The 25,839-nt window shown below is 39.4% G+C and overlaps 3 protein-coding genes and 1 long non-coding RNA gene across 4 annotated transcripts in view; 1 reads left to right on the forward strand and 3 right to left on the reverse strand.

Moving 5' to 3' along the window:
• Nucleotides 1–17,148, reverse strand: part of LOC117787121 (triple functional domain protein) — a 42,243-nt gene extending 25,095 nt beyond the window's left edge. The window contains exons 1-6 of the mRNA XM_034625562.1: nt 16,985–17,148; nt 15,714–16,120; nt 10,755–11,310; nt 8,555–10,669; nt 6,370–8,280; nt 6,102–6,305 (exon numbers count right to left, since the gene is read on the reverse strand). Coding sequence (XP_034481453.1) covers nt 6,102–6,305; nt 6,370–8,280; nt 8,555–10,669; nt 10,755–11,310; nt 15,714–15,892 — 4,965 coding nt within the window. The 5' untranslated portion in view covers nt 15,893–16,120; nt 16,985–17,148. The remainder of the gene's footprint in view (nt 1–6,101; nt 6,306–6,369; nt 8,281–8,554; nt 10,670–10,754; nt 11,311–15,713; nt 16,121–16,984) is intronic.
• Nucleotides 16–4,262, reverse strand: LOC117787124. Its single transcript, XR_004617670.1, has 2 exons — nt 3,855–4,262; nt 16–53 (listed from the first exon to the last, which is right to left on the reverse strand). It is a non-coding gene; the product is annotated as an uncharacterized LOC117787124 (long non-coding RNA).
• A 159-nt stretch (nt 17,149–17,307) lies between the features above and the next one.
• Nucleotides 17,308–18,958, forward strand: LOC117787122 (oxysterol-binding protein-related protein 11). The gene is made up of 3 exons (XM_034625566.1): nt 17,308–17,601; nt 18,209–18,605; nt 18,671–18,958. Exons 1-3 carry the CDS (start codon nt 17,514–17,516, stop codon nt 18,873–18,875), a joined length of 690 nt encoding a protein of 229 aa, XP_034481457.1. The 5' UTR covers nt 17,308–17,513; the 3' UTR covers nt 18,876–18,958.
• A 1,851-nt stretch (nt 18,959–20,809) lies between these two features.
• LOC117786958 (protein bric-a-brac 1) overlaps nt 20,810–25,839 on the reverse strand; it is a 74,428-nt gene continuing 69,398 nt past the window's right edge. The window contains exons 3-7 of the mRNA XM_034625389.1: nt 25,454–25,511; nt 24,939–25,366; nt 21,914–22,007; nt 21,250–21,877; nt 20,810–21,201 (exon numbers count right to left, since the gene is read on the reverse strand). Of these exons, the coding sequence (XP_034481280.1) occupies nt 20,862–21,201; nt 21,250–21,877; nt 21,914–22,007; nt 24,939–25,366; nt 25,454–25,511 (1,548 nt within the window). The 3' untranslated portion in view covers nt 20,810–20,861. The remainder of the gene's footprint in view (nt 21,202–21,249; nt 21,878–21,913; nt 22,008–24,938; nt 25,367–25,453; nt 25,512–25,839) is intronic.

The raw sequence follows: 25,839 nt of genomic DNA on the forward strand, positions 1-25,839 counted from the left end.
TGGTTTTAATATTTCTTTTTGTCAATAAATTCGCGCACAAATCGATATGTTGTCTACGTTCAATGTTTTATTTTTAAACGAGTCACAAACCAAAACCCCAAAACCAAATTGGAACGTTCTGCGTGTGCGTCTGACAGTTGTGTGTGTGTATCTGTGTGTGTAGTGAGTGTAGATGGTTGGATTTGCAGTATACATAACCCAAGATAGACAAATATAGAAAAACAGTGAGATGAAGAGAGATTGAAACGCTGCTCTGGGCATCCAGCATTTCTGTCAATCCTGACATTGCAATTTGTATCTGTTACAAATTGACTTTTGTCAACCGTTTTTACAGATTGCATTTCAATTGGCACAACGCGTTGTATAAGCAATTGTTTTAACTAATCTTTCTGTGTTTTCTTTATTTTCTAATTAGGCATTAAGTTAACTGACAAGCTGCAGTTTGTAAAAATTTAAATTGAACATAAACTGGCTTTATTTTAAAGTTGGCAGCAATTAAAATTGATTGCCTTACTGATTTTACAGAAGTTTTTCTTATTTATATAATATTCATTTCGTTTCGGCCAGATAAAAAGCTGCCGCCAGTTTTAACTGCTCGACATTCGCGCCTGCCTTTCAACGAATCATAGAAAGACCCTACACTGATAAAAATATGTTGCTCTCGACCCATTTTTTAGTCGAAAATTGTAAGAAAATAATTAAATTTAAAACAATTTGTCTAAAAAATGCATTTTAAAATAAAAGAATTTTTCTTTAAATTGTGTTAACTAAAAATTATTTTACAATATAAGCAAACGTTTTTTTTATCAGTGTACAATTTATCTATAATTTTCATAAGCCAGCCGCTCGTTCGCTTTTTTGTTTATATGTAAATGTTTGTTGTTTTTACAGCCCATTGCTTGGGTGGCACAGCGCGTGCTTCACACTTTTGTGGCAGGTGCGCCATAGCTGCCGCCACTTGGCTACAAACGGAGCAGCTATTCGAACTGGACACCGCCCTGCCTCACACCTCGCTCACCTCACCAGCTGCAGTTATTATTAAATAATTTACGGCCAGCCGGCGTTGCGGTCTACAACAAACAGCAATCAGCTACACTAGAAGAAAACTCCCCACGCAACGCTGTGGAAAATAGTTGAATGCCAAATCTCATGTGTGCAAAAATGAAATTAAATAAAATAATAACCAGAGAATTCCCTAATTGAATCAAAGCAAACTACACTAGTAAATTAGTTAAGTATTTCGATGAAACAATTTTCACATACTGTATGTGTGTTCAATATTCTCTTCAAAGTTTAGCTATAAATAGGTACAGTTTAGAAACTGAAGAGCCCAACAATTGAAGGTATATCATCAATATCTATCTAGTTGCCAAATGATTAAGCATCATGTTTTTTTTATAAGCCTATCTACAATTTGTTAGAGAACTCTAAATTGTTTACTTCAATTTCTAAAATAGGCATTTCAAAACTAAAACTGACAAATCGCCTGCTCATTTCAATCAAACCATAAATATTAAGCTATTACAAAACCTTAGGGTATTTAAAATAAAATCTACAACTGTCATGTACGCGTGAAAATTTGCATATGTTGGTGGAAATTTGCAGTGGGCTTTTAGCTATTAAATAGAAGAAAAAAGTGCTGTGGAAATGTGTTGGGAACACAGCTGCTCGCTAAGTGGCATATTCTGTTTTTGAGAGCCTGGGACTGAGTTTGGCTAGAGCTCACGAGTTTGTGTGGTTTAACCAATGCCAGTGGCATTAAAAACTTTGCTACTTTATACACATAACGACCCAAAAGATCCGGCAAAAACAGTAACGATAGGTCGTTTGTACTCATGACATATTCGGTCGACGCCGTTGACAAACGGCTAAGCTGCCACGCCCACCATTAGCCAAGGGCGAAGCGAACTGCTAATACTTTCATTATATTCAGTCCAAAGCCAACAAAATTCAATTTGAGCAAATGAGTGGGAGCAAAAAGTAAAAGTCTAACTCAGTTTTCAAATGTACGCAAATAAAAAGTTAAAATATAAGCAAACAATTTGAAGCTACATTTTTTCAATACAAACTTTTGTTAGTCGTTTATCTGTTTAAGCAATAGAATATATTGAATAAGAACAAGAAATTCCAAAATTCCATTAAATTCTTAAATAATCTTTATTGATAAATTATCGAAAACAATGGAATTTGTATACAAATTAAAGTCACATTTTCATTTTGATTGCAAACCTAATTTAGTAAACAAGGCACTATAATAATATTTACATTAAAATTTTTCGTCTTAGGTAAAATTATTTTTAGTTAACTATCAAATCCATATAAAACAAAAACAAAATAGTTGTGCAACAGTAACGAAAATACAATAACAAGAATTGTCATGACAAAAACATGTCGCATGGTATATAGCAACAACAATAAACGCAATTCTAACGCGCCGGCGTATTAAAATGCAATAGATAAACTAAGCATGCAATTAATTGTCTTGACAAGTTAAAAACAATAATAATAATAACAGCAGCGTAAAAGAATTCAATAAAAATTATGTAGACTAAGCAATACCCTGTTAGATAAGTCAGAATGAAACTTTAATCAACAAGTTATCAAATTATGACTGTTTATAAAGGCATAAAAGACAGTAGAACATTTATAGAACTTTTATTACAGAATTGGATACAAAAAATCAACAATAAGAGCATAATATTATCGTTTAATGGTAGTTTCAGAACTATTATTGTTCGTTTAATAAATTACTTGAAATTAATGTAAACTCATTGTGACCTTGTAGAGGGTATTTAAATTTTGCAACAAAGTATACAACCCATTAAAGACGTGATTAGAATGAAGAGCTTAGCTAATTTAGTTATTTTTCTATCTGTCCGTTGGTTTGAATGTAAACTATTTTCCTAATGAATTAGGATCGCAACCGGCTAGATCAGTGAATTAAAACTAGCTTTTGTAAACAACCTTGTATTTTCCAAAATTTCCAAACGCACAGCAATTTAAGGGTAATATAAATGTTGTACTTTTAAGAGCACACACACATCAGACACACACACTCTGTATGTGCGATCGCAGTGCAGTTGACACTTGCCGCACTTGTCACTGGCAAAAGCAATGAGTGGGTCTATCGTCCGTGCTTCTCTCTGGGCATAAGCCCAAAAATAAGAACAACAGCCAGATAAACCGAGATACAGACTGAAAGCAAATGCGTACCGTCAAATGAACTTGCTACTCAGCCAGCTAAAGGCGTGAAAAAGGTCAAAGGCAACCGCAAATAGTGGGTGGTGAGGCGTGCCTGATTTCTTTATGGGGTAACAGCAGATATTTTTTTCTCAGCTGCGAAAAAAGGCTTTTTTGTGGCCAAAATTGAATACATTTTGCTTTTAGTTTTAGAAGGCAACAACAACAACTACAACAAAAGGAACAGATGCAGGTAGCTATTCATTATAAATATATATGTATATATATATATATATTTATTTTCAGCCACGAATGGTTCATGTGCTGACTGTTCACATTGCGGCTAAGTTATTTATATTTTAATATTTATATTTATTTAAGGTTAAATTGGTTTAATAGTAAATGTTGCGGCATATTTTTTATAAATTTTTCATTCTTTGTGCTTTGTTCCAATCTGGCTTGCTTGGTTTTTATATTTCATAAATGTATTTTTACTATGATTCGATTTGTGGTTGAGATTTATTGTGTTCCCCCAGGGAATTTTGCAGCTTTTAAGCTATAACACAAACGTTTTCATTTATTTATTTTTTGATTGAAATTCAAGTGACACGTTTGTATAGTTTATCTTGAACGCACACAGTGACACGCGCTTATCAGCTGATTAATATAAATACCGTTCCACTTAAGAATAAACAGTTTTTTGCTCGACCGTACGAAAGAAAAGTCAGTGCAGAAAAAATTTAGCTGGACCACACGATTTTCAGTTGACAGTTGGTGATAAACAAGTGACGATAGACTTGTATAGTGGTTTAGTTAGTGGTGGTAATAGTATTAGTGGTGGTGCTGCTGCTGCTGCAACGTTTGATGCCAAGAAGCGCTCACTGGCGTTTTGGCCGGGCGCGCATCTGCAGGCAGCTGCGAAGCTTAAGGAAGAGATAGCGACAGAGACGACCACGACCACGACGACGTCAACGATGACTGCGAAACGGCGTATGAACCTTTTAGCTTAAACTCTACGATAGAACTGGAGCAGCAAATAGCGGCCACTACGCAACGATGCCAACGCCGACGAAAACGACGACGATAACAACAACGCAAAGCAACGCGAGCTGCCACAACAACAAACAGTGTAGACCGCCAAAATAAAAAGCTCTTATTGAGTACTCGCTGAGAGAGAGAGAGAGAGAGCGTGAGCGTTCAAGTGGCAGGCTGCCAATTAGCGCTAGCAGCAGCTGTCATACGTTGCGTATACGTTATATTCGCCAAGCAAAAGCTTTCGACTCACATTTAGTCTCTCTCACTCTCTCTTTAGCTCCGGCTCTCTGGAAAGCTTTGTTGTTGTCTTTGTTAGCCGTGCTAAGGAACATACACACACTCACACACACACACATTCTCGCACATAAATGCCTTTTACAATCACATAAAATCAGTTGAAAACTACAAACAGTTCTGAAAGGATCTCAACGTTAGATCGCTTAATGTACTATAAATAAAATACACAACACAGCAGACTCTTAATGTGCAAGTCATCAAACGTTAAACTGCAATAAAGCCTGAGATAATCTCAACAACAACAAGCTGGGAAATATTGCAAAGACCACGACGACAGCTAACTATAAAAAAGTGTCGCATAAAAAGTACATTAAGAAGATGGTAGCGAGACGCTAAAAGCATGTCATATATAATTTAGAAGTCACACACACACACACACACGCTGTCACTCTCGTGCTGATGCACGCAGCAGCAAAGAAAATCTCATTAAGCCCTGCTATGAATTTTAAACATATTGCAGACAAGCCGAGCCGAAAAACTAGTTCAGTAACAACAGCACCAACAGTCGCAATCGTAGCCAATAGTATGTCAGCAGCAGCATCAGCAGCCGCATCCTTAACAATAAAGCTCCAAAACATTGAGCGGATGTGGGAGAGAAACAGAGAGAGAGCGCGCGAACATTCAAATGGCATAAGGGCTTTTTATGTGAGGTAGGACCATAAAAAGCAATAAAGCTTTGCCAACAATAAGCTCAACGTTAACAGCTTTCGAATCTGTTAAATTGTCAACTGTAAGAGCTCACTAACAGAACGCATTAATGTTAAGTTAAGCGCTATGGCTCTGTTGCCACTTATGGTACAATTCTAAAAAACAATATGGTACAAAGTTGTGCAAGTTTAAAGTATTGTAAATACTTGGTTTTTTAAAAGAAATTGAAACCTCTTAACATTCAATTTAAAGTGTTGTTTTGTAGTAATTGGGGCACCAGGAGTTGAATAAAAGTGAAAACTCAAAATTAAAAATTTTGAAAAAAATATTTTTTCCGAAATATCAAAGGGGGGAGTACATGATCTTTATCGCCAATTTCGAAGAATAATTTTTTGTTTAAAAATAATTATGTTTAAATGCAGAAATAAACTAGAGACAATGATGATCAAAATGACATTTCGCTTGAAAATCGGTTTAGTTTTGACAAAGTTATGCAAGTTTGAAGGCTGCTAAATCTGTGGACTGACAACTTTACAAGTCAAATTTTTTGTTAATTTTGGCTTGATTTTTGACAGGAAAATGAACTCTCTCAGAATTCAATTGAAAGTGTCGTTTTATACTAATTGGGGCACCAGGAGTTCAAAAAAAGTGAAAACTCCAAATTTAAAATTTTGAAAAAAAATTTTTTTCCGAAATATCAAAGGGGGGAGTACATGATGTTTATCGACAAAATTCGAAAAATAATTTTTGTTAAACAAATAATTATTTTTAAATGCAGAATTAATCTAGAGACAAAATAATGATCAAAATGACATTCCGCTTGAAAATCGGGTTAGTTTTGACAAAGTTATGCAAGTGTGAACTCTGTTAATCCTTGGACTGGCAACTTCCCAAGTAAAATTTTCACAATATCATAAATATTTTAATAATTGAAAACTTACCTTATTATCACTGTCTGTGGTGTTGCCAGAACCAAAACTGGCCAGGGAGAGGCGATCGTGATCGTTCTCAGTGAGTGGCTCGTCCAGGTCACGTGAAGATCGCTGCGAGGAGCCAGAATTCTTAGCTGGTGACTTTGGCAACGTAAGCGAGGTGCCCGAGAAGCAAGTTTCCTGCATGACCTCACGCAGTTTCTTTACCCATATCTAATAAGCAAAAAAAAACGAATATTAATTAAGGTTAAGAAACGGATTTAATTTTACACTTAACCTGTTTGGTTTCCAGGCTGTTGGCCTTGAGCACAATGCGACAGTCGGAGAGCATGGGAGAACGTCCAGTCCATACGGCAAACTTAGTCTCATCTCCCTCGATGTGCTCCGTGATGCCCATGTCAGTGGTCATGAGTTTGCTCTTGAATTGATACTTTACCACATTGGATTCCTTGACCTCCTTGGCGAAGAGCAAGTACAGCTCGAAGAGGAACACACGACGCTCACGCCCCTTGCGAATAATCTGCTTGGTGTCCCACGCCTGGAATGCTTCTTGGAGCACCACTTCGCCCAGCTTGTCGATGGATACATCACAGTTCTCGAGCAGCGACAGATGCATGGCGTCGTTGGCCTTCTTGGGCACATTGAGCATGACCTCGAGGCCCTCCTTGATCTCACCGTGGCTACCCTCACAGCACGACAACAGATCCTTGAGCAGCAGCTGGTATTTGGTGATGCGCTGCACCGGCTTAATCAGATACGCCGGCAGCGGATGCTCCACCTCGAGGCGACGCTGCAGTTCCTCAAAGTAGTTGCCCGCATGCTGAACCAGCAAATTGTTCGAGGTCGGTTTATTTTTGCAATAATGCACATACATATCAAACTTGACCGCCCACGTGACAAAACAATGGCCCACATCTTCCGGCATTGTCTCGTACTTCTCCAGTTCACGCAGAAAGATCTTCTGATGGAAATGATGGATTTCCCGTATATTACCAAATATAATATCCTCCTGTCCAACCAGAACAGGTGGAACATTCCTTCCGCTGCGGAATTCCTCGAGGAAACACTTGATACACGTGGCCAGATCATTGACATAGGCGCGTTCCGTTTGCATTAATTCCGCCATGATAAACTCTTTTCGTCTCGCCGATTTGCGTTTCTCCTCGTTGATCTCCTTGCTGGCCGCCGAACTGGCCGAGGTTGTTAACTTGGCCTCAAGCGTCGGATCCGAGTGTCGATCATTGTTGCTGCTGGCGCCGGATGTGCTGCTGATGGAGCTATTTGCATCGGATTCGGGATGATTCAATAGCTGCTGCTGTGACATGCCCAGTGACTTCTCCAGCTGCTCACAGTAGCTGTCCATGCGATTGCTAAAGTCCTTGTAGCGTTGATCCACCGAAGCCACCCACTGTTTAATAGAGCTGGCATGGGCATGACCCTTCTCGACCAGACTATCGGCTAGTTGAATCAACAGCTTGACACGCTCTCGTGTCTCCTTGGCGGTGCTACGAAATTCGTTGTGTTCCTTCAAAAGTCCCTCGGTCTCCTCCCTCGATATGCCAACGAGATTCGTGCGCGACGAGAGATAACCTTCGCCTGTATTATGGATCCATTCGATGGCCTGTTTGGCGCTCCTCTCGAACAGCACAAATTGCTGGCATTGATCGAGTGACTTTTTACGCAGCGTCCAGAAATCCAAGACTTGATTCTCCTGCGTTAGCAGCTTGTCCAGTTTACTCTTCACATGCGCCTCACAATTTCCCTGGTGATATTGGTAATACTGCTGCGATCGGTTTGCATACTTGAGGAAAGTCTCGGCTGTGCGACGCGCCAGGGTGCAGGCCTTGAGGAATGCCTCCTTTTGCTCCTGATGCTTCGATATCAATTGGACAATCGCCTGAGATTTGTCGCTGCTTCCGCCGCCCCCACACCAATCTTCCTCCCGTCGATACTCTCGCTCCAAGCTGTCGAGCACCGAGCAAACCTGCTCGGCCGTCTTGTAAAAATTAATCGACGCTGTCACCAGCTTGTGACGTTCCTCTGCATAGGTGACCAATTGTTGCCACTTTTTGGTAACATCATCACTGATCTCCCGTATTGACTTTGGGTCGTAATGATTAGCATTGATGAGTCCATCCGCACGGTATTTCACCTGGACGGCCGATGTGTGCGTCTTTTCAATGGTAATCTGCATGAGGAACAGAAATAAAGTGAGTAATAGTACATTTCAAATGCAATAGTTTAATGGAAGTTGAGCGGGGTTTAAGCCAAAAACAGCTGCTTAAGCTATCCATTTGTTGCAATTGATAATGTGTCGATATTTAACATATTTCGATCAGTTTGTAAGTTAAACAGTTGAACTATTTATTATAATATTTATTATTTTATGACTTAACAGTTAGTTTTTAGCTTTGACTCCATATTAACATTAACAGTGTCAGTTTTACAGTCTGTTAGCCTACCTGAAACTGTTCGTGTTCCTTGCGCAGCTGCTCTGCTTCCTGCAGACTGTTGGGAGTCACGAAACTGGCAACCAGCATCGCTTCACCGTTTCTTATCCAGGATATCACCTGATTGGCATCGTTTTGGAACTGACACAGCTGCACGGCCTGGTCCAGCTTGGCACGTTTCGCCTCGGCCGACTCCCCCAGAACGCTTGCACGTTCACGCAGAAAGTCATACAGATATTCGATACGTGCCTGCGCCGTGTGCGTTGAATCCGCCATGGAGATGAAGCCAGCGTTCTCGAATAGCTGCAAAAGATCCTGACCCTGCTGCTGTACCTCGTACGTGGCGTTCTGAAATTCCTTGACGGACTCGTTGTGCATGCGAAGGAGTTGCTCGGCCTTCTGATAGTCGCGCGAGAGATCTGCATGCTGCAGTTCCTCCGACCACATCTCCAACTGCGAAAACAACTCCATGGCAGCGCGCTCAAAGTACCGCAGACGCAGTATAAGATCTGCTCGAAACTGGCGCGCAGACCAGAGTTCCTCGACCTCAATCTTCTGCTTGTTGAACTTTTCAAGCGTTGCCTCAAGTGCGGCCAAGGAGCCCGTATTGTCCACATATTCGAGAGCACGCATCTCCTGGAGCAACGCTTCTCCCTGCGCAGAGATCGACATGCAGGTATTGACAGTTCTCTCCTGATCATTTTTAAACTGATTCAGCAGTCGCTCAATCCCCTCGAGATTCTCTTGAGCTAATCGCGTCTCATCCGTGCTGACATCCGTGTGCAATGAGTCAATCCACGCTGTCACCTCCTTCTCGTGCGTATAAAAGAGTACGGCCATTTCGAGACGTCGTCGTCGCTGCTCCACACGCTCCGCAAAGCTTGCCACCTGCAACTCTAGTTCTCTTGCCACCGAGTATATCTCATTGGGATCCGCTTCTCCACTGCGTGCCAGCTCCTCTGCCGCGCCCAAGAGTTTCTCCGCATTGCTGTACGTGTTCTGGGCAACGTTCTCAAAGTGCTCGTGGGATTTTTGATAGACACGCGCCTTTTGCAGGCTGCGTCCAATGCCCGTGTTCTTGCGGAGAAAGACCTCACCATGATTCTTGAGCCAATCCAGCACTTGCTTCACATCCTCTTGAAAGAGACGCAAGGCGAGCGTTTGATGCAATCGAATCTTCTCCTGATGCCACTTCGCTTCGAGTGTTCGATGATGGCCCAATATTTGGTGTATGACCGCCAGGACATGACTGGCACCCTCGCTGTAATCTGCCGCGGGATTCTGTCGCTCGTATTTGTTGTAACTGCTACTATTGCTGTTCTTGCGATGATCGGGAACGCCTGGAGGCGGAGGTTGATTGCAAACATGCACCAAATGATCCAATTGATAGAGCAACTTTTTACTGGTCGAATGCACCTCGGTGTAGGCCTGACACATGGCCTCGTATAGCGACTGATGGGTGCGGATTGCCGTCTCCAGACTCTGAATATCCGATGGCAATGGCTGCGAGGCCTGGCAAGCAGCTGCCCAGCTGGTCACACTATTGCAATACTGCTCCGCCTTGTGGTGGAACAGCACACTCAACTGCAGCACAGCGGTACGTTCATCCAAACCAGCGCCAAAACCCTTCCAGGTGCGATCCAAACGTTGAGCCAACGTTTTAATATGTTGTGCCGCATAATGTTGACTCTCAATGAGACGTGCTGCAACCGCCAGAACGCGATCAATATTCACATTCACGTTCATCGAGATGACGGCAAACTTTTGATGCTCATCCTGCAGAGATTTGGCCACCGAATAGTTGTGTCCAATCTCCACGTAGCTCATTTGGAATGCATCACGATTGTGCAAGATCCAATCGAACATTTTCTCACAATCCTGCTCGAAGAGACGCCATTGAAAGCATTGATCCAGCTTGACTTTTTTGTGCTGCCAAAGCATCAAGAGACGCTCCTGGCCCGTGTGGATGAGGTCAATTTGTCGCATCGCCTTGTTAATAGCCGCTGACATATCTGGATTATTATTGCTACCCACACAAGCATTTTGAACGCCTCCCTGTGACTGTTGCTGACCAGCTGAGGAGGTGAAGGAGTCGGAGCAATCGGATGTAGCAGCACCACCAGCACACTGCAAGAGGAAACATAGAAAAGGTTAAGAAAATCTCGTATTTTCTAAAATTAATATTTTAAAAATTATCATCTGATGATCTTACCTGTCCGGTTGAGCCGACATTTGCTGTCGCTGCCATGTTAATCTTGGCTAACAGCTTTTTGCCCTGCATATCGAGATCCTCGATGGGCAGCTTGGTGATCTTCTTGCGCATTTCGTTGTGATGATCGATGGCATGCCGTGCAAGACTAACATCCTCGGCAAAATCGTTGCGATTAAGATCCTCCTGGAGATCATCGATGCGATCGGCCATATCACCAGCCTGCCAAAAGAAATCCTCAATGGCCAGCCGTGCGTCCGTCCACTGTTGATGATCGTACAGCTGCTGTCCATCAAAATCTCCAGTCAATTGATGAGATTCAGCAATCTTATTAAGCGCCTCAATCGAAATGGTTTGCGTCTCAAATTTATATTTATTCGAACTGATTGAAGCACGTTGCTTTTGCCAAAAGTTGTCCGGTTTGATGATCACCACGTTGTGTATGTTGGCGCTGAAATGCTCCTGGAGTACCTTCAATATTGTCTTCACATTCGTCGAGCAGTTGCCATTGCCTCGCATGTCAATGATGACTGTAAAGCCGAGATTCTTGGCCGCATCGCTGCAAGTGAAAGGTGAGTATTAGAATTGGAAATGTTGCCAAGTCAGTGTTGCCAGAACAGCTTTTTTTATTGTCAAAGCTCGCATTTTAAAAAGTTAAATTTTTGGGAAAAATTTAAAAACAGCAACGGCAAACAAAGGGATTTGTTCTTTTTTTCAAGACTGCAAGCCTCCAAAATTTTGTTAAAGGTTCGGTTCGGTGGTTTGAACCATAGAGCAAGACATTATTTCGGTTTGCAATTTAGTTTATATACCCCCTGAACCCAAGGTTTGGGTTCGAGCCTTGGTTCAATTTAATACAAAAAAATATTTTTATTGTTATACATTTTCTCTACATTTTGAAATATTGATGATAATTTAAATTTATTTGAAGATTTAAATATGACTTATTTTGATTCGAAGTCTCAAATAATTGCGTAATATTAGAAAACCATAAAGTTTATGTAAATAGATATTTTAAAATGAAAATTTCTTGACATATTATAGTAGTTAATTCTTTAAAATAAATAAGAGATATTTTCCTAATATAATGAATTCTTTTAAATTAATTGATAAAAATAATTAATTAATTGATAAAAATAAAAATAGCATAACTTTTATTTAATTTTTGTTGTTGAAAAAGTTAGCTTTTTAATGAGTTTCTTGCCGCTAAATTCAAGTTTTTCGCCTATCAAAGGTTGGCAACACTGTTGCCAAGTGATCGCGAGAGCTACTGAGGGAATGAGAGAGCGAGTTGGTACGTGAGTGAGAGTGTTGTTGTTAGATTCTGGCACATTTGGTTCGTTGCTCTGTTTACGTCTTTTGCATAAATTATGACATTTCTTTAGCCGTGGCCCAAACGCATTTTCTATTGCTTTGACACCAATTTCAGCTAATAATTTCCGACAATACCGTTTCCCTACAGTCTGCCCCTCACCATTGTCTATGTGTGTGTGTGACGTGCCGCTTATGTCGTGTCTTGCGCTCTGATTTGCATTCTATTTGAATTTTAATCACAACATTAAGCATAAATATTTATTTTATTGATATCGCCGAGTCGCTTGGTCTCTTCTTTCTATTCTTTATTCTCTTTATTTCTCTGTTACGCTTTTTAACATAAGTTGTCTTGCCGCTATTTCTTGGCCCCATTGTTGTTATTCGTGCGGTTTTGAGCATTTCTAGGGTTTTAAGAACCCAAAACCAGAAACCAAACCACGCAAAAGTTCAGTTTGAATTTATTAAGAAATGAAAGAATTCTACAAGTTTGTTAATTCTTAAGAAGCACAATTTATGGGCGTGGAATTTGTTCAAATACAGCTGGAAAATCGAATAAAAGAAGAGGCGTTTGCAATTTCCGGAGTCGAAGTATTGTAACATTGTGTGTGGCTCTTGATGATTAATAAAATTGAGAGTATGAGAAATCGGGACATCAAATCTTAAACAAACTTTGTTTATCAACAACTTGCATAGGGGCACATAATGTGTCGTCATAAAGTATTTCGTGATTGTTCTCAAAAACCGAAAACAAGAAAAAAAAATTGTCGCCTTGTTTGAAATTTAAAATAAAATGTGAGACAAAAGGCAATGAACACTAATCAAGAATCGTTCATTTAACCCATAAATCTGTAAGATTTAACAAGGGATTGAAAAACCAAAAGAAAAAGAAAGAGAAGAAAACGAAGAAAGAGAAGAAAACGAAGAAGGAGAAGAACCTCCAAAGGAAGTTGGCCCCGTACGTGTCTAAAATTTTGAGAACTTATTGTTGCTGCCATACATTGTTGTTCTTGTTGTGGGAGTGAAGAAGAGAAGTAGAAGAAGCAGAGGAAGAATTTCTTTATTTTTGCATTGACGTGCGACTCCATTGCCAATTTGGCAAAGCAGACAAAGGGAATGCGGCGCAAAGAAATAAACAAAAATGTTTCGCATGAAAACAAATAAATAAAAAAACGCCACAACAGAAAAGAAAAAAACAACAATAAAAGCAGCAGCAAAAGCAACAAAACAAAACCAAAACAAACGTCAAAACGGTGTGGGGAGATAGGGGGAATCACTGGGATGGCACCGACGAGATAAGGCGCGTCCACAGTTAAGAGTCGTGTCGTCAGCACACTTCCCCTTCCTACCTACCTCTCTCCTCTCCCTCTCTAACCACTACCCAGCTTATCAGTCAGTCAACGGCTGCTGCTAAGTTTTGAATTTGAACCGAGTATACTATATATGGGACAATAAGATAGCGACTGTTAATAGGGGGCATGCCAGTCTGCCCCCTACTCCTACCCCCACCCCTATCAATAGGTGCCTGCTGATAAGAACAGAACATGGGCATGGGAATCTCGCTTCTTTCGCTTCTGATTTTCTCGTGAATAACTAAAGAAATCGGTGTGTGTCAGTTTTTCTGTTTTTAGAGCTTGCCTCGATTTTCGTGTCGCAATTGCAACAATCCACAATCATCTCTTCTCTGGCATCATTCGACATTATTATGCTTTGAATCTTTTTGGTTTGCTATTCGAAATATTTCAATTGCTTGTCTTCAGCTTGTTGCGAAGGCTGAATTGTTGATTACCTCCAAAAAAAATCTAAAAATGAAAAAAGATACATGTCTAAATTGGGCATAAACAATTTGTTGAGTTGTTTAACGGAATTGAGATACAAAGAGTGAAACATATTTAAATTTTTAGTTGGATTTCTATGGTTAAGTTAAGTATACTTTCGGATAGGTAGCCAATAATCTCGAAAAATTATTATCATTGATATATCATCTGCAGAATTTAAATCCTGATTTATACAATCATTTTTCAAAAGAACTTAATATTAAGTTGATTCCTTTGTGGCATATGTTTTAGTTTACAATGTTTACCCCCAGCGGGGTTAATAGGCCTCTGGGTGAACCTCCACCTCAAGGTTAAACGGCCTATTTAACCCCAACATTAAACTAACTCGAGCATAAAAAGTGCTCTTTTAAATTACATGCTATTTCTAAATTTGCCTTTACTTAATCTTCTCTTTAGTTCAAGTTCTACCATTTCTCTTCTCATTTACCTAACAGGGCTTAAAGCTTATATATTAACTACTTTTTTTTTTGTATAGTTATAGAATGTCAGTAACTTTATCGATAGCTGTAAATTATACACATTGCCTTTAATTACCCAATTCCAAATCATCAAATTGTATTAAATTACTTAATTAAAAACATTCCACCAAAGGGTATCAAATATTCGATGAATCGCAAGTCGCATTCTACCTTTCATTTTTTGTTTCTTAGCTTCCCTCTCTGCTTTCAGTTTTTTATTTGGCACTTTGACTCTTGGCCGCTTTTTTGGGCAAGCAGTAGTAACAACAACGCGAGCAACATCCAGAACAACAACAAGAATTTGAAGAGCTTTCGGCTCGCCGCATTCTTTTCACAAAGCTTGATGAGGCTCAGATGTGGAAGCTGGAAGTTGAAGCCGGCTTCGCTGCCGGTTTAGTTGCTTTTTGTTATGTATTTTCTTATTTGCTTTCTTTGTCGCACAGATTTATGCAATTTCCTGATGCTGTTACTGTTACTGTTGTTGTTTTTGCCTTGGCTTTGGCTGCTGTTTCTTCTATGAGTTTTGCAGACAATTTTTTATTTGCCAAGTGGCAACTCATTTACTACCTCCATCTCTTTTGCTCTTAAACTTTACAGCTTAGCACCATTCAATGCCAGCCTAGCTGCAGCAACAACAAAAACAAGCGAAAAGAGAAAAAGAAGAAGCAGCAGCACATTGTGCGTGTTGTTTCCACTGCTCTGTCGCCATTGCCGTCGCGGCTGCTGCCGCTGCTGCTGCGCGACTGTTGATGATTCATAAAAAATGCGAGAACTGGAAAATCAAGTGGAATGCATGCAGCTGCAGCTGCGCGGGTGAGGCGACAACCCAAAACCGCAGAACGAAACGAAATGCATGGCAGCGACACCAACACCAATGCTCAACAGTGTTGACAGAATATTTAGAGCCAAGATATCTAATTTGATCAAAATAAATAGCTAGATATAGCTTACAAAAAAATATGGTAATAGTCTATTTTGCTGGGCCAACTCCAGATAAAAAAAAAAACCCCCAAATAGAGGGCAATTTATCATGAATTTTGACGAAAAAATTAGATTGAGGACTCAAATAGTTTTTTTTTTTAATCTTTGAAGTTAAGTGATATTTTCTAACTTTTACATAAAGCAGTGTCTAGCTATAAGTTAGCTAAAATGGCAGCACTGATACAAACAGCGACGTCGACGTCAGCTGACACAATGGCTACTCATTGTACCGGCTACTGGGAACAAAAGGCGAGCAAAGAGAAAGAAGGCTAGTGAGGGAGAGCCACTAAAAAAAGAGAAGAATGCCAAATGCAATAAATAAACATTGAAAAGAATCAATTGCATGTCTTTCACTTGGTAAATGGCAAACTCACCTTGGTATGCTAATCAAGTAGCTGAGCAGGCGACGCAAATCCTCCGGTTTCAGGCGATCCCGGCGCGGCGTTGCCGGAAAGCATAGCAATGGTCCGCCCCGTCTGTCGCGACCGCCGGTGAGAAACGCAACGCGCTCCTGCAGCAGCGTCAGCAGATCGCGAGCACGTTGACCATCCATGTTGTTGTCGTGGTTGTTGTTGTTGTTTTTAAGCTATAACCGAGCTCTGTTTTTAATAGTCTTTAACTATTGTAAAGGCAGCGCAGCATAACGAACTCGCCTTCAATTTCACTTAATTTCGAATATTTCTTATTGTTGTTGCTTTTGTTGTTACACTTTTGCTGGCTTTCATTGATTTTCGCAAATTTCTCGCTGGCATTTTTCATGGTCACAGCAGCAGCAGCGGCTCTGTGTGTGTGTGTTAGTGTCCGAGTCAGCGAGTGTGTGTGTGGGTGTTTTGTTTAGAGCACGAGAAAAGAAGCAGAAATCAAATTAGCAAAGTGGACAAACGGTCACACTTAACCTAAGCCTGTATTAATTAAATTTGTTCACTAAATTTTTACAAAATGCAACCCTCGACCTCTAACAAACAAACACACATGATACACATACACCGACAGAGACATATATAGACACACACGCACACACACATGTGACAGGAGGCACCCACCAAAAAGCGGGTGAATGTTAAATGTCATAAATCAACTCGACGTCAGCAGCGGCAGAGGCAGCGGCGTCACGCAACGGCCGCATATAACATAAACGCGGAAATATACAAAAGAGACACACACATACGTACATATGCTCTTATTCTTATTTTTAAAACACACTCACAATTGTTGGAAGAGGGAAAGAAAGACAAACAAATCTGTATTTATTTTGCAGCTGAGAAACAGCAGCAGTCAGCGTATTGAACGTCGCGCGCAATTTTTAATAATTTTATGCTTTGAGTTTCGTTCTTGCCGTCACTTTTAATTGCCATTTGCAATATGTTTTATTTTTATAAACGCAACGAACTCCATCAACATCAACATCACATCATCGCCCAACAACAGCAAAGGCAACAGCAGCACATCTTTTCACAGTTTCGTCGACGATTCCGTCGTTTGAGAAGTTCTGCGTCTTGTCTGCTTGCCTCTTACTCTCTATCTCTCTCTGTCCTCCTTCTTCTTCACCCAACAAACTTCTGCCTCTGGATACAAATTGATTTTTTTCACTCTTTGGTCCCCCTTTTGTTGAACCAACCGCTTTCATTGCACATTATTTGATTACCATTGCACGCGTGATTGCATTGCGATTGCTCGCGACATGCATTATATTCACATATTTTTTGTTTACACTGGGCGTTTGTTTAAACAATTTCACAGCAAGTAAATTTTGCGAAATTTATGCGCCTCGCTAGCTTTGTTGTTGCACTGTTAGTGATGTTAACTTGGTATGTTAAACTCAAAATGGCACTGTTAACAGCCTTTTAGTGTGACCAGCTAAGTGAAACATCAAAATAACTAAGCTCAGTATTATGCTGGTATTATTAGCTGCCAGACTGTCAAAATTCTAATGTAAACAATTTATCAGCTGTTTTCAACAAACTGGCAACCCTCTGACTAAAAGATAGTACAATAAAAGTTCTATTTATTGTTTGTTCCCTTAAAACGCATATTCATCAAAAATTCTGCGCAAAATCAAAGCTGCGCTCCAACGCAAGAAGCCCCGAAACAAGCCAAAGCAAGACCAGCAACAGGCACACGCTCCCCGCCCGCACAGCTGCTCCAAAGACAACAACAACACGGATTCTGTGGACATGGAGAGCAATCTGAATCGCATGATTAATCAAACACTGCGCCATCCACTGAGTGGACAGCTCAGCAAGTACACAAATGTGATGAAGGGTACGAGTAGACAAGCCAGATGGAAAGCCTAACTTCGGCACAGCGAAGATTTGATACCCTTGAGTTCTTTGTTCAATTTTGAGTGATTGTTCCTATGGTGGCTATATGATATAGTACTCCGACCAATCTAAGAGTACCTAAGAAATGAAAGACAGTATCAACTACACATTTGGTGTAGTTTGGTTGAGACACAAATAACAACAAAGCTTATCATACCAAAGATAGTTTTTAAAAAGATCGTTTTTAGTGGATATATATGATATAGTCATCCGATTAAAACTAAAGTTAGTCAGGACATAAAAGACAATACCAAATACCCTTGTTTTGAGTTTGGTTAAGTTTCTCAAAAAAACCATGAAGATTTCCGTACTAAACGCTTTTTTTTATAAATGATCGTTTCACAAAAATAGCCTTAAAACTGAGCGATTAGTTTACATATAAACCAAAGGACTTAGCCATATCGATTCAACTCGGTGAACTGAACACGAATATATATAGTTTTTAGGGCGAAGCTATAATGCCCTCTGCAAGGGTATAAGCAATACATTTATTCATCATTTAAATTCACAAATTAATATTTAAATCTAATCATTCCTTTTGCTTCCAGGTTGGCAATATCGCTGGTTTACTGTGGACGCCAAGACGGGTTTCCTCAGCTATTATCTGTGCGATTCGTCGTCAGTGGGCGAGGACATTGCCCCCTCGCCCCATGTCTTGGCCAGCACGCCGCGGGGACAGGTGCAATTGGCTGGCGCTGTGGTCTATCCCAGTGATGAGGATTCGCGCACCTTCTCCATTGCCTGTGCTTCGGGAGACACTGTGAAATTGCGGGCCAACGATGCGCGTGCGCGACAGGAATGGGTCGATGGACTGCGAGCTGTGGTGGAGAGTCATACGAAGGCCATGGATATTAGCAACTCTTCGCCGCTGCCGGCACGAGAACTGCTTGCCGCCTCCGATGCCATGGTCTCCGCTCGCCAGGCGCTCTTCCTCACCGAGCAATGGTTGGTTACGTTTAAACTTGGCCAGAACAATTGTAAATTTAATTACTTGAATCCTATATTTTTAGTAATGCATCTTTAGCGCGTGCCATTGAGAATATTGACTGTGCTTCCTTCTCGCCCACTGATCCCGATCTCTTGCTGCTCAAAGCCATCTCCACAGCCAGCACTCAGTGCCTGCATCAATGTCTTAGCCTCTTGCAGCGTCATCAGGAGATCAATCAGCCAACTGTGGACGAGGCGCCCACAAGTATTCCTCTGGCATATCAATAGCAAATGCTACAAAATAGCTTAGCTAACTTGTATTAAATTAAAAGCAATAAATCAGCCTTGTTGTGTGTATATTCCAAAACTAATAGGTTCACCTTAAGTTGGGATTTTCCTTTAAAAATACGCTCAATTTGTTTTTATAAAATATTTTGTTTTATTCCTTTTGTTTTCTTGTTTTCCTGTTTTTTTTTTTTTTTGTTATTAGATTAATAAGAACATTCATTTCGACATTTAAAGTTAATTTGAACATAAAGTTTGCACTAAAAGTTTATAGAAAACTTAAACTTGATATAGTTTTATATTTTTTTGTCAAGTTCGAACAATGATATTTTTTGGAGATTAGAATTATTAACCGATAACCGATTCAAGTTTCTTGTGAAATACTCGTAATACATATACCAAAGTTGTAGTGTTTATATGGAACATTTAAAGACTATTTGAGGGGTGGGGAATACCTTTTGTTTTTTGTTTTGTTTTTGTTTAGCGATTTATCATATGAGAGTTACATACATACATATTTAATTATATGTGTTGGCTATGGCTATTGCTGCAGTTGTATAAACTGTAAATTAATTAATTACTTAATATATTTAATTTGATTTTTATTTGCCGTCTTCTTGTTATAATGGTAAAAAGTTGTTGCTATTTCCACTTTCAATTATTTTTTATGTAATTTTCTTGTTATTTATTTCATTGTGTGCTTTCAAACGAAAATCTATAATTTATTTTGCCGAAAGTACGCCTAAAGTTTCAACAGAAAAATTATAAATATTTGTTAAAAATATTTATATATATGCCAGACTTTATGTTTTTTAGCTTAAATCAAATGAGCGAAAGTTGTTGCTGTTGTTGTTTTTATGAGCGCTGAGAAAATTATTATTTAAATAAAGTAACTTATGCTCTTAAGATAAAATTAATGCTAGAAAAGGCACTTTAGAATAGGACAAACAAAATCACGATAAAAAAAAGTACAATATTACTTATAAATATTTGGAAATTAGATACAAAAAGTATTGAAGTGACATTCAAATCGTTGAAATCTTTTGAAAAATCAGCAGCCCACAAAATATCTATAAAGATGACAACAACTTTCGTTTGGAGTAAATTTTGCTGCTAAATTCATTGTCACAATTTTCTATAATTTTCCACTTTCCTTTTCGCTTGTATAAATACGTCAAGTTGTTTCAAAAATTCGCATTTACAAACTTTGCTTAATTTTTGTTTTAGGGTTTAATCTAACATTTGTTTTTTTTTTTTTTTTAATTTCTTGTTCGTCTCTGAATTTAATTCCGAAAGGCATTTTTTGTGAATTTCATTTTGTTTAGACCTAAACATTAAATTTAGTTGCTTCCATAATTTCAGTTTTTAGTTTTTAATGCACATCCAAAAGTTTTAGTTCATTTTTTTGTTGTTATATTTTAAAATTTTAAATTTAGTAATTTTGTACATTTTTTTCACAATTAATTGTTAAACAAACAAAACTGGGCACACAATTGCTAATTTATTAATATTCTTTTGTTAATACTTATTTTTATCATTTTAGTTTAAAAACGTGTTTTTTGCTGGATTTTTGTTGCTGTTGTTGTTGTGGAATGTTCCAAGGGGGATTTTTGTTGTTGTGAGTTTTGCATTTTGTTTAAAATTAAAGAGATCGCTATTTAGTTGTTTAAGTTTATGCACTATAACATAATAATACTTTCATTGTTTTGATTTGTGTAATAAGTAGATTATTTAATTTAAATTAGAAACTATGCAAAAATGTAAGTGGACTTAAGTTGGCGACCGATAGAAACAAAAGGAACGCGCGTTATATAAATACTAAAGACGAGTATCTAAGTAAATATATATATATATATATATATATCATTCAATACTAATTAAAGTAAACTTTTCAAAATTATGCACTCTCTCGCTCTCGCTTTCTTTCTCTTTCTCCTTCGCTTTGCTTGTTTTTCAAATGTAATTTGATTGCTTTTAGTTGTGTGGATTCTATTCGCTGCTTGTGGTAATAGGTTCCACTTTGATGCTGCCTCCGCTGCCGGCACAGATATCTGCACTTGCCGCCGCTGCTGTCACAGTCGGCGTCGCAGTCGTCACACTTGCCGCCGAGGAGGATGACGAAGGTATGCCGACTCCGACTCCGACTCCAAGTCCGACTCCGACTCCGCTGCTGGCACCCACAAGCTCGGCAAGATCGTCGGCAAAGAGACGCGTGGGCGAATACTCCCGCTTGTAGCCCATCTCCAGTCCCAGCTCGGCGAGGGGCGAGTGTAGGCGTGGCGTTTCGCTGCGCAGCGGACTGCTCTTGGACTTGGACTTGTCCACATGGCTCAGGCCAAGCTGTGAGTGTTGCTGTTGTTGTTGCTGCTGTTGCTGCTGCTGCTGGACGGCGGAGGAGCCGGCGCTGGCTGAGGGCATGGAACTGGCACCGTAACCGGACTTGTGAGTTTGCATATGAAGCGGATGAGCAGCTGCTGCCGCTGCCGCTGCTGCCGCCTGTGCCTGTGCCTGTTGTTGTTGGTGCAGTGCATGTTGCTGCTGTTGTTGTTGCTGTTGTTGCTGCTGCTGTTGCTGCTGGTGTTGCTGCTGGTGCTGATGCAACTGCAGCTGTTGCAGGTGATGCTGCTGCTGCTGGCTGAGCAGGGCGGCGGCGGCGGGATCACGATGCAGTGCAACGGCCATGCTGGGCGGCAGATTCGGCATGAGGCCGGCGGGACCGCAGGGCGAGGGCGCATGCCGTGGACCCAGCGACGGATTTGAGCCACTGCTCAATGCCGGTGATATGCTGGCCCGTCCCGGCCCACCTGCCAGATGCGGTGGCAAGTTGAACAGCCCTGGCGGCGGCCCCGCCTCCCCGTGCTGATGCTGCGCTGCGGCGGCCATTTGCATCTGCTGACGTATATTGTGCGCCACGGCGGCAACTGCCGACATTTGCTCCTGCGACATTTGCTGATCCACAGCGCCGCCACCACCACCGCCAACCCCAACCCCAACACCAGCACCACCTACGCCGACGCCGACGCCGGCAGCGCTGCCTCCACTGCCCATGCCATTTGGACAGGCCAATGCGCTTAGACTGGCGGCGCCGCTGCCCGGCATGCCGCCACTAGCGCCTGGATAGCTCAGGGTCATGTCCTGCAAAGGAAACACGGGCTAACCCCGTTGACAGTTTAGTGTCTGACTTGTTACTATGTATGTATGTATGTGTCAAGGGAAAAGTAAGGAAGAATTGGACAGTGATGACCAAAATTTTGAATTTTAATAACGAATAAAATTGTGATGCAGAATCATTTTAAAGGCCAAATAATGATCAAAATGACATTCCGCAAGGAAATCGGTTAAGTTTTGACAAAGTTATGACAGCTCGAAGTTTGTTAATTGCTTGGACTGTCAACTTTACAAGTCAAATTTTTTGTCAATTTCGACATGATTTTTTACAAGAAAATGAAGTCTCTCAGAATCAAGTTTAAAGTGTTGTTTTATACTAATTTGGGCACCAGGAGTTGATTAAAAGTCAAAAGTCAAGATTTAAAATTTTGAAAAAAATATTATTTCAAAAAAGTCAAAGGGGGGAGTACATGATTTTGTCGGAAAAAATTCGAAAATAATTTTTTTTATAAAGTGAATAATATTTAAATGCAGAATCAATATAGAAGCCAAATAATGATCAAAATGGTATTCCACATGAAAATCGGTTCAGTTTTGGCAAAGTTATGGCAGTTTGAAGTTTTTGATAAAGTGTCAAGGGGAATGTATGGAAAAACATGACAGTGATGACCAAAAAATTGAATTTTTTAAATAATCAACATTTTGATGCAGAATTAATATTCAGGCCAAATAATGATCAAAATGGTATTCCGCATGAAAATCGGTTAAATTTTGGCAAAGTTATGTCAGATTGAAGTTTTTGATAAAGTGTCAAGGGGTAGGTATGGAAAATATGATAGTGATGACCAAAAAATGGAATTTTCTAACTAACTGATATTTTGATGCAGAGTCAATATAGATGCCAAATAATGATCAAAATGGTATTCCGCATGAAAATCGGTTAAGTTTTGGCAAAGTTATGGCAGTTTAAAGTTTTGAAAAGTCTTAAGGGGTAGGTATGGAAAAATATGACAGTGATCACCAAATATTTGAATTTTCTAAATAAATTACATTTTGATGCTGAATTAATATACAGGCCAAATAATGATCAAAATGGTATTCCGCATGAAAATCGGTTAAGTTTTGGCAAAGTTATGGCAGTTTGAAGTTTTTGATAGAGTGTCAAGGGGAAGGTATGGAAAAATATGACAGTGATGACCAAAAAATGGAATTTTCTAACTAACTGATATTTTGATGCAGAGTCAATATAGATGCCAAATAATGATCAAAATGGTATTCCGCATGAAAATCGGTTAAGTTTTGGCAAAGTTATGGCAGTTTAAAGTTTTTGAAAAAGTCTTAAGGGGTAGGTATGGAAAAATATGACAGTGATCACCAAATATTTGAATTTTCTAAATAAATTACATTTTGATGCAGAATTAATATACAGGCCAAATAACGATCAAAATGGTATTCCGCATGAAAATCGGTTAAGTTTTGGCAAAGTTATGGCAGTTTAAAGTTTTTGAAAAAGTCTTAAGGGGTAGGTATGGAAAAATATGACAGTGATCACCAAATATTTGAATTTTCTAAATAAATTACATTTTGATGCAGAATTAATATACAGGCCAAATAATGATCAAAATGGTATTCCGCATGAAAATCGGTTAAGTTTTGGCAAAGTTATGGCAGTTTGAAGTTTTGATAGAGTGTCAAGGGAAGGTATGGAAAATATGACAGTGATGACCAAAAAATGGAATTTTCTAACTAACTGATATTTTGATGCAGAGTCAATATAGATGCCAAATAATGATCAAAATGGTATTCCGCATGAAAATCGGTTAAGTTTTGGCAAAGTTATGGCAGTTTAAAGTTTTTGAAAAAGTCTTAAGGGGTAGGTATGGAAAAATATGACAGTGATCACCAAATATTTGAATTTTCTAAATAAATTACATTTTGATGCAGAATTAATATACAGGCCAAATAATGATCAAAATGGTATTCCGCATGAAAATCGGTTAAGTTTTGGCAAAGTTATGGCAGTTTGAAGTTTTTGATAGAGTGTCAAGGGGAAGGTATGGAAAAATATGACAGTGATGACCAAAAAATGGAATTTTCTAACTAACTGATATTTTGATGCAGAGTCAATATAGATGCCAAATAATGATCAAAATGGTATTCCGCATGAAAATCGGTTAAGTTTTGGCAAAGTTATGGCAGTTTAAAGTTTTGAAAAGTCTTAAGGGTAGGTATGGAAAAATATGACAGTGATCACCAAATATTTGAATTTTCTAAATAAATTACATTTTGATGCAGAATTAATATACAGGCCAAATAATGATCAAAATGGTATTCCGCATGAAAATCGGTTAAGTTTTGGCAAAGTTATGGCAGTTTGAAGTTTATGATAGAGTGTCAAGGGGAAGGTATGGAAAAATATGACAGTGATGACCAAAAATGTAATTTTCTAAATAAATAACATTTTGATGCAAAATTAAAATATAGCCAAAATAATGATCAAAATGATATTCCGCTTGAAAATCGGTTACGTTTTGGCAAAGTTGTGAGAGTTTGAAGGTTTTTAATAAAGGGTCAACAGAAAAGTAAGGAAATAGAGCACAGTGATGGCTGAAAAATTGAATTTTCTAAGTGAATAAAATTTTGTTGCGAAGTTTCAATCATATGTGAAAGCAAATCAATGATTTAAAAATTTATCGAATTTTAATTTAAAGGGTTGCCCAAATTAGTGTGACTGCATTTTGACATTGACAATAAAACTTTAATCAAAAGTTCCTAGTTGCCATTAAACGTCAGTTTATGAAACTTGATTGTCATGATGAAAATTTTCACTTTCAAATTAAATTTGCCCGAATCGTGTCTAAAGTTTCTTTAAGTAAATTTTTTTTTTTTTTTTTTGTTAATTTTAGTGAAGTGAATAATCTATGTGAAATGTGTGAATGCTTTGGCAGCGTTACCTACCGAATGTCGTCCGTATGGCGGCATGTGGGAACCCAAGCTGTCGTCCTTCAAGTCCTTGGTATCGCGAAAAACCACCGTCTTGATGACGCCCTTGATATGCTCATCCGGCCAGATGCCCAGCAGAATTCGTTGCGGTCTTCCGCGTCCCTTGGGCCGCAAATCGGGGCCGCCATCGATGGATGGTCCCAGCATGTTGTGCACTCGATTCGCATAGAGCACGAACGTCGGATAGGGTATGTCATATTTACGGGCTGCCTGCGACAGTGAAAGTCCCTCCTTGAGTACACTGAAAATGGCCTCGGCCATTGTCTCGGGTCGCCAGGATTTGAGAGGACCGCGCTCGCGAAATCGCATATGATGCATGAGATTTTGATTGGTGTTCCAGCATTTTTGCCACATGGACTGCAGCTGATACTGATAGCTGTCTGCTGGAGGTGCAAATAATAAATGAGACAAAATGCGATAGATGAAGCCTCGGTCCGGTAAGTGACACAACTATTTCTAACCGTACAAACCTGCTAACGTCGAGCCCGTGGCGCCCATCCAAGCGTGAGAGTTCTCCATCATTTTTGCCTGCCAATAGAATGGAGATGCAAGTGGAAAAGAGATGACTTAGTGGGTCTTCAATTAATTGCATAACTCGCTTTAGTTAGCGCTCAATATGCCGCTTGGCACTATCATGTAAGATCGACCTATTTTCATTGAGTTTTCAGATACCCTTTAATTTAATAATACTCCTTGAAATAATGCTGTAGGTTTAACTGATTTGTGGAAAGCTGTGAACATTTTCCTAAAATGGAACTCTCAGGAATTGTAAACTTATGTTTATTTTAAGCTCTAAAACTTTTCTTAAAATAGGACTTACAAGAAAGTTTTGGGGTTTTACATTCAATCTTTTTTA

Source organism: Drosophila innubila, assembly GCF_004354385.1.
Source record: "Drosophila innubila isolate TH190305 chromosome 3L unlocalized genomic scaffold, UK_Dinn_1.0 0_D_3L, whole genome shotgun sequence".
Taxonomy (NCBI): domain Eukaryota; kingdom Metazoa; phylum Arthropoda; class Insecta; order Diptera; family Drosophilidae; genus Drosophila; species Drosophila innubila.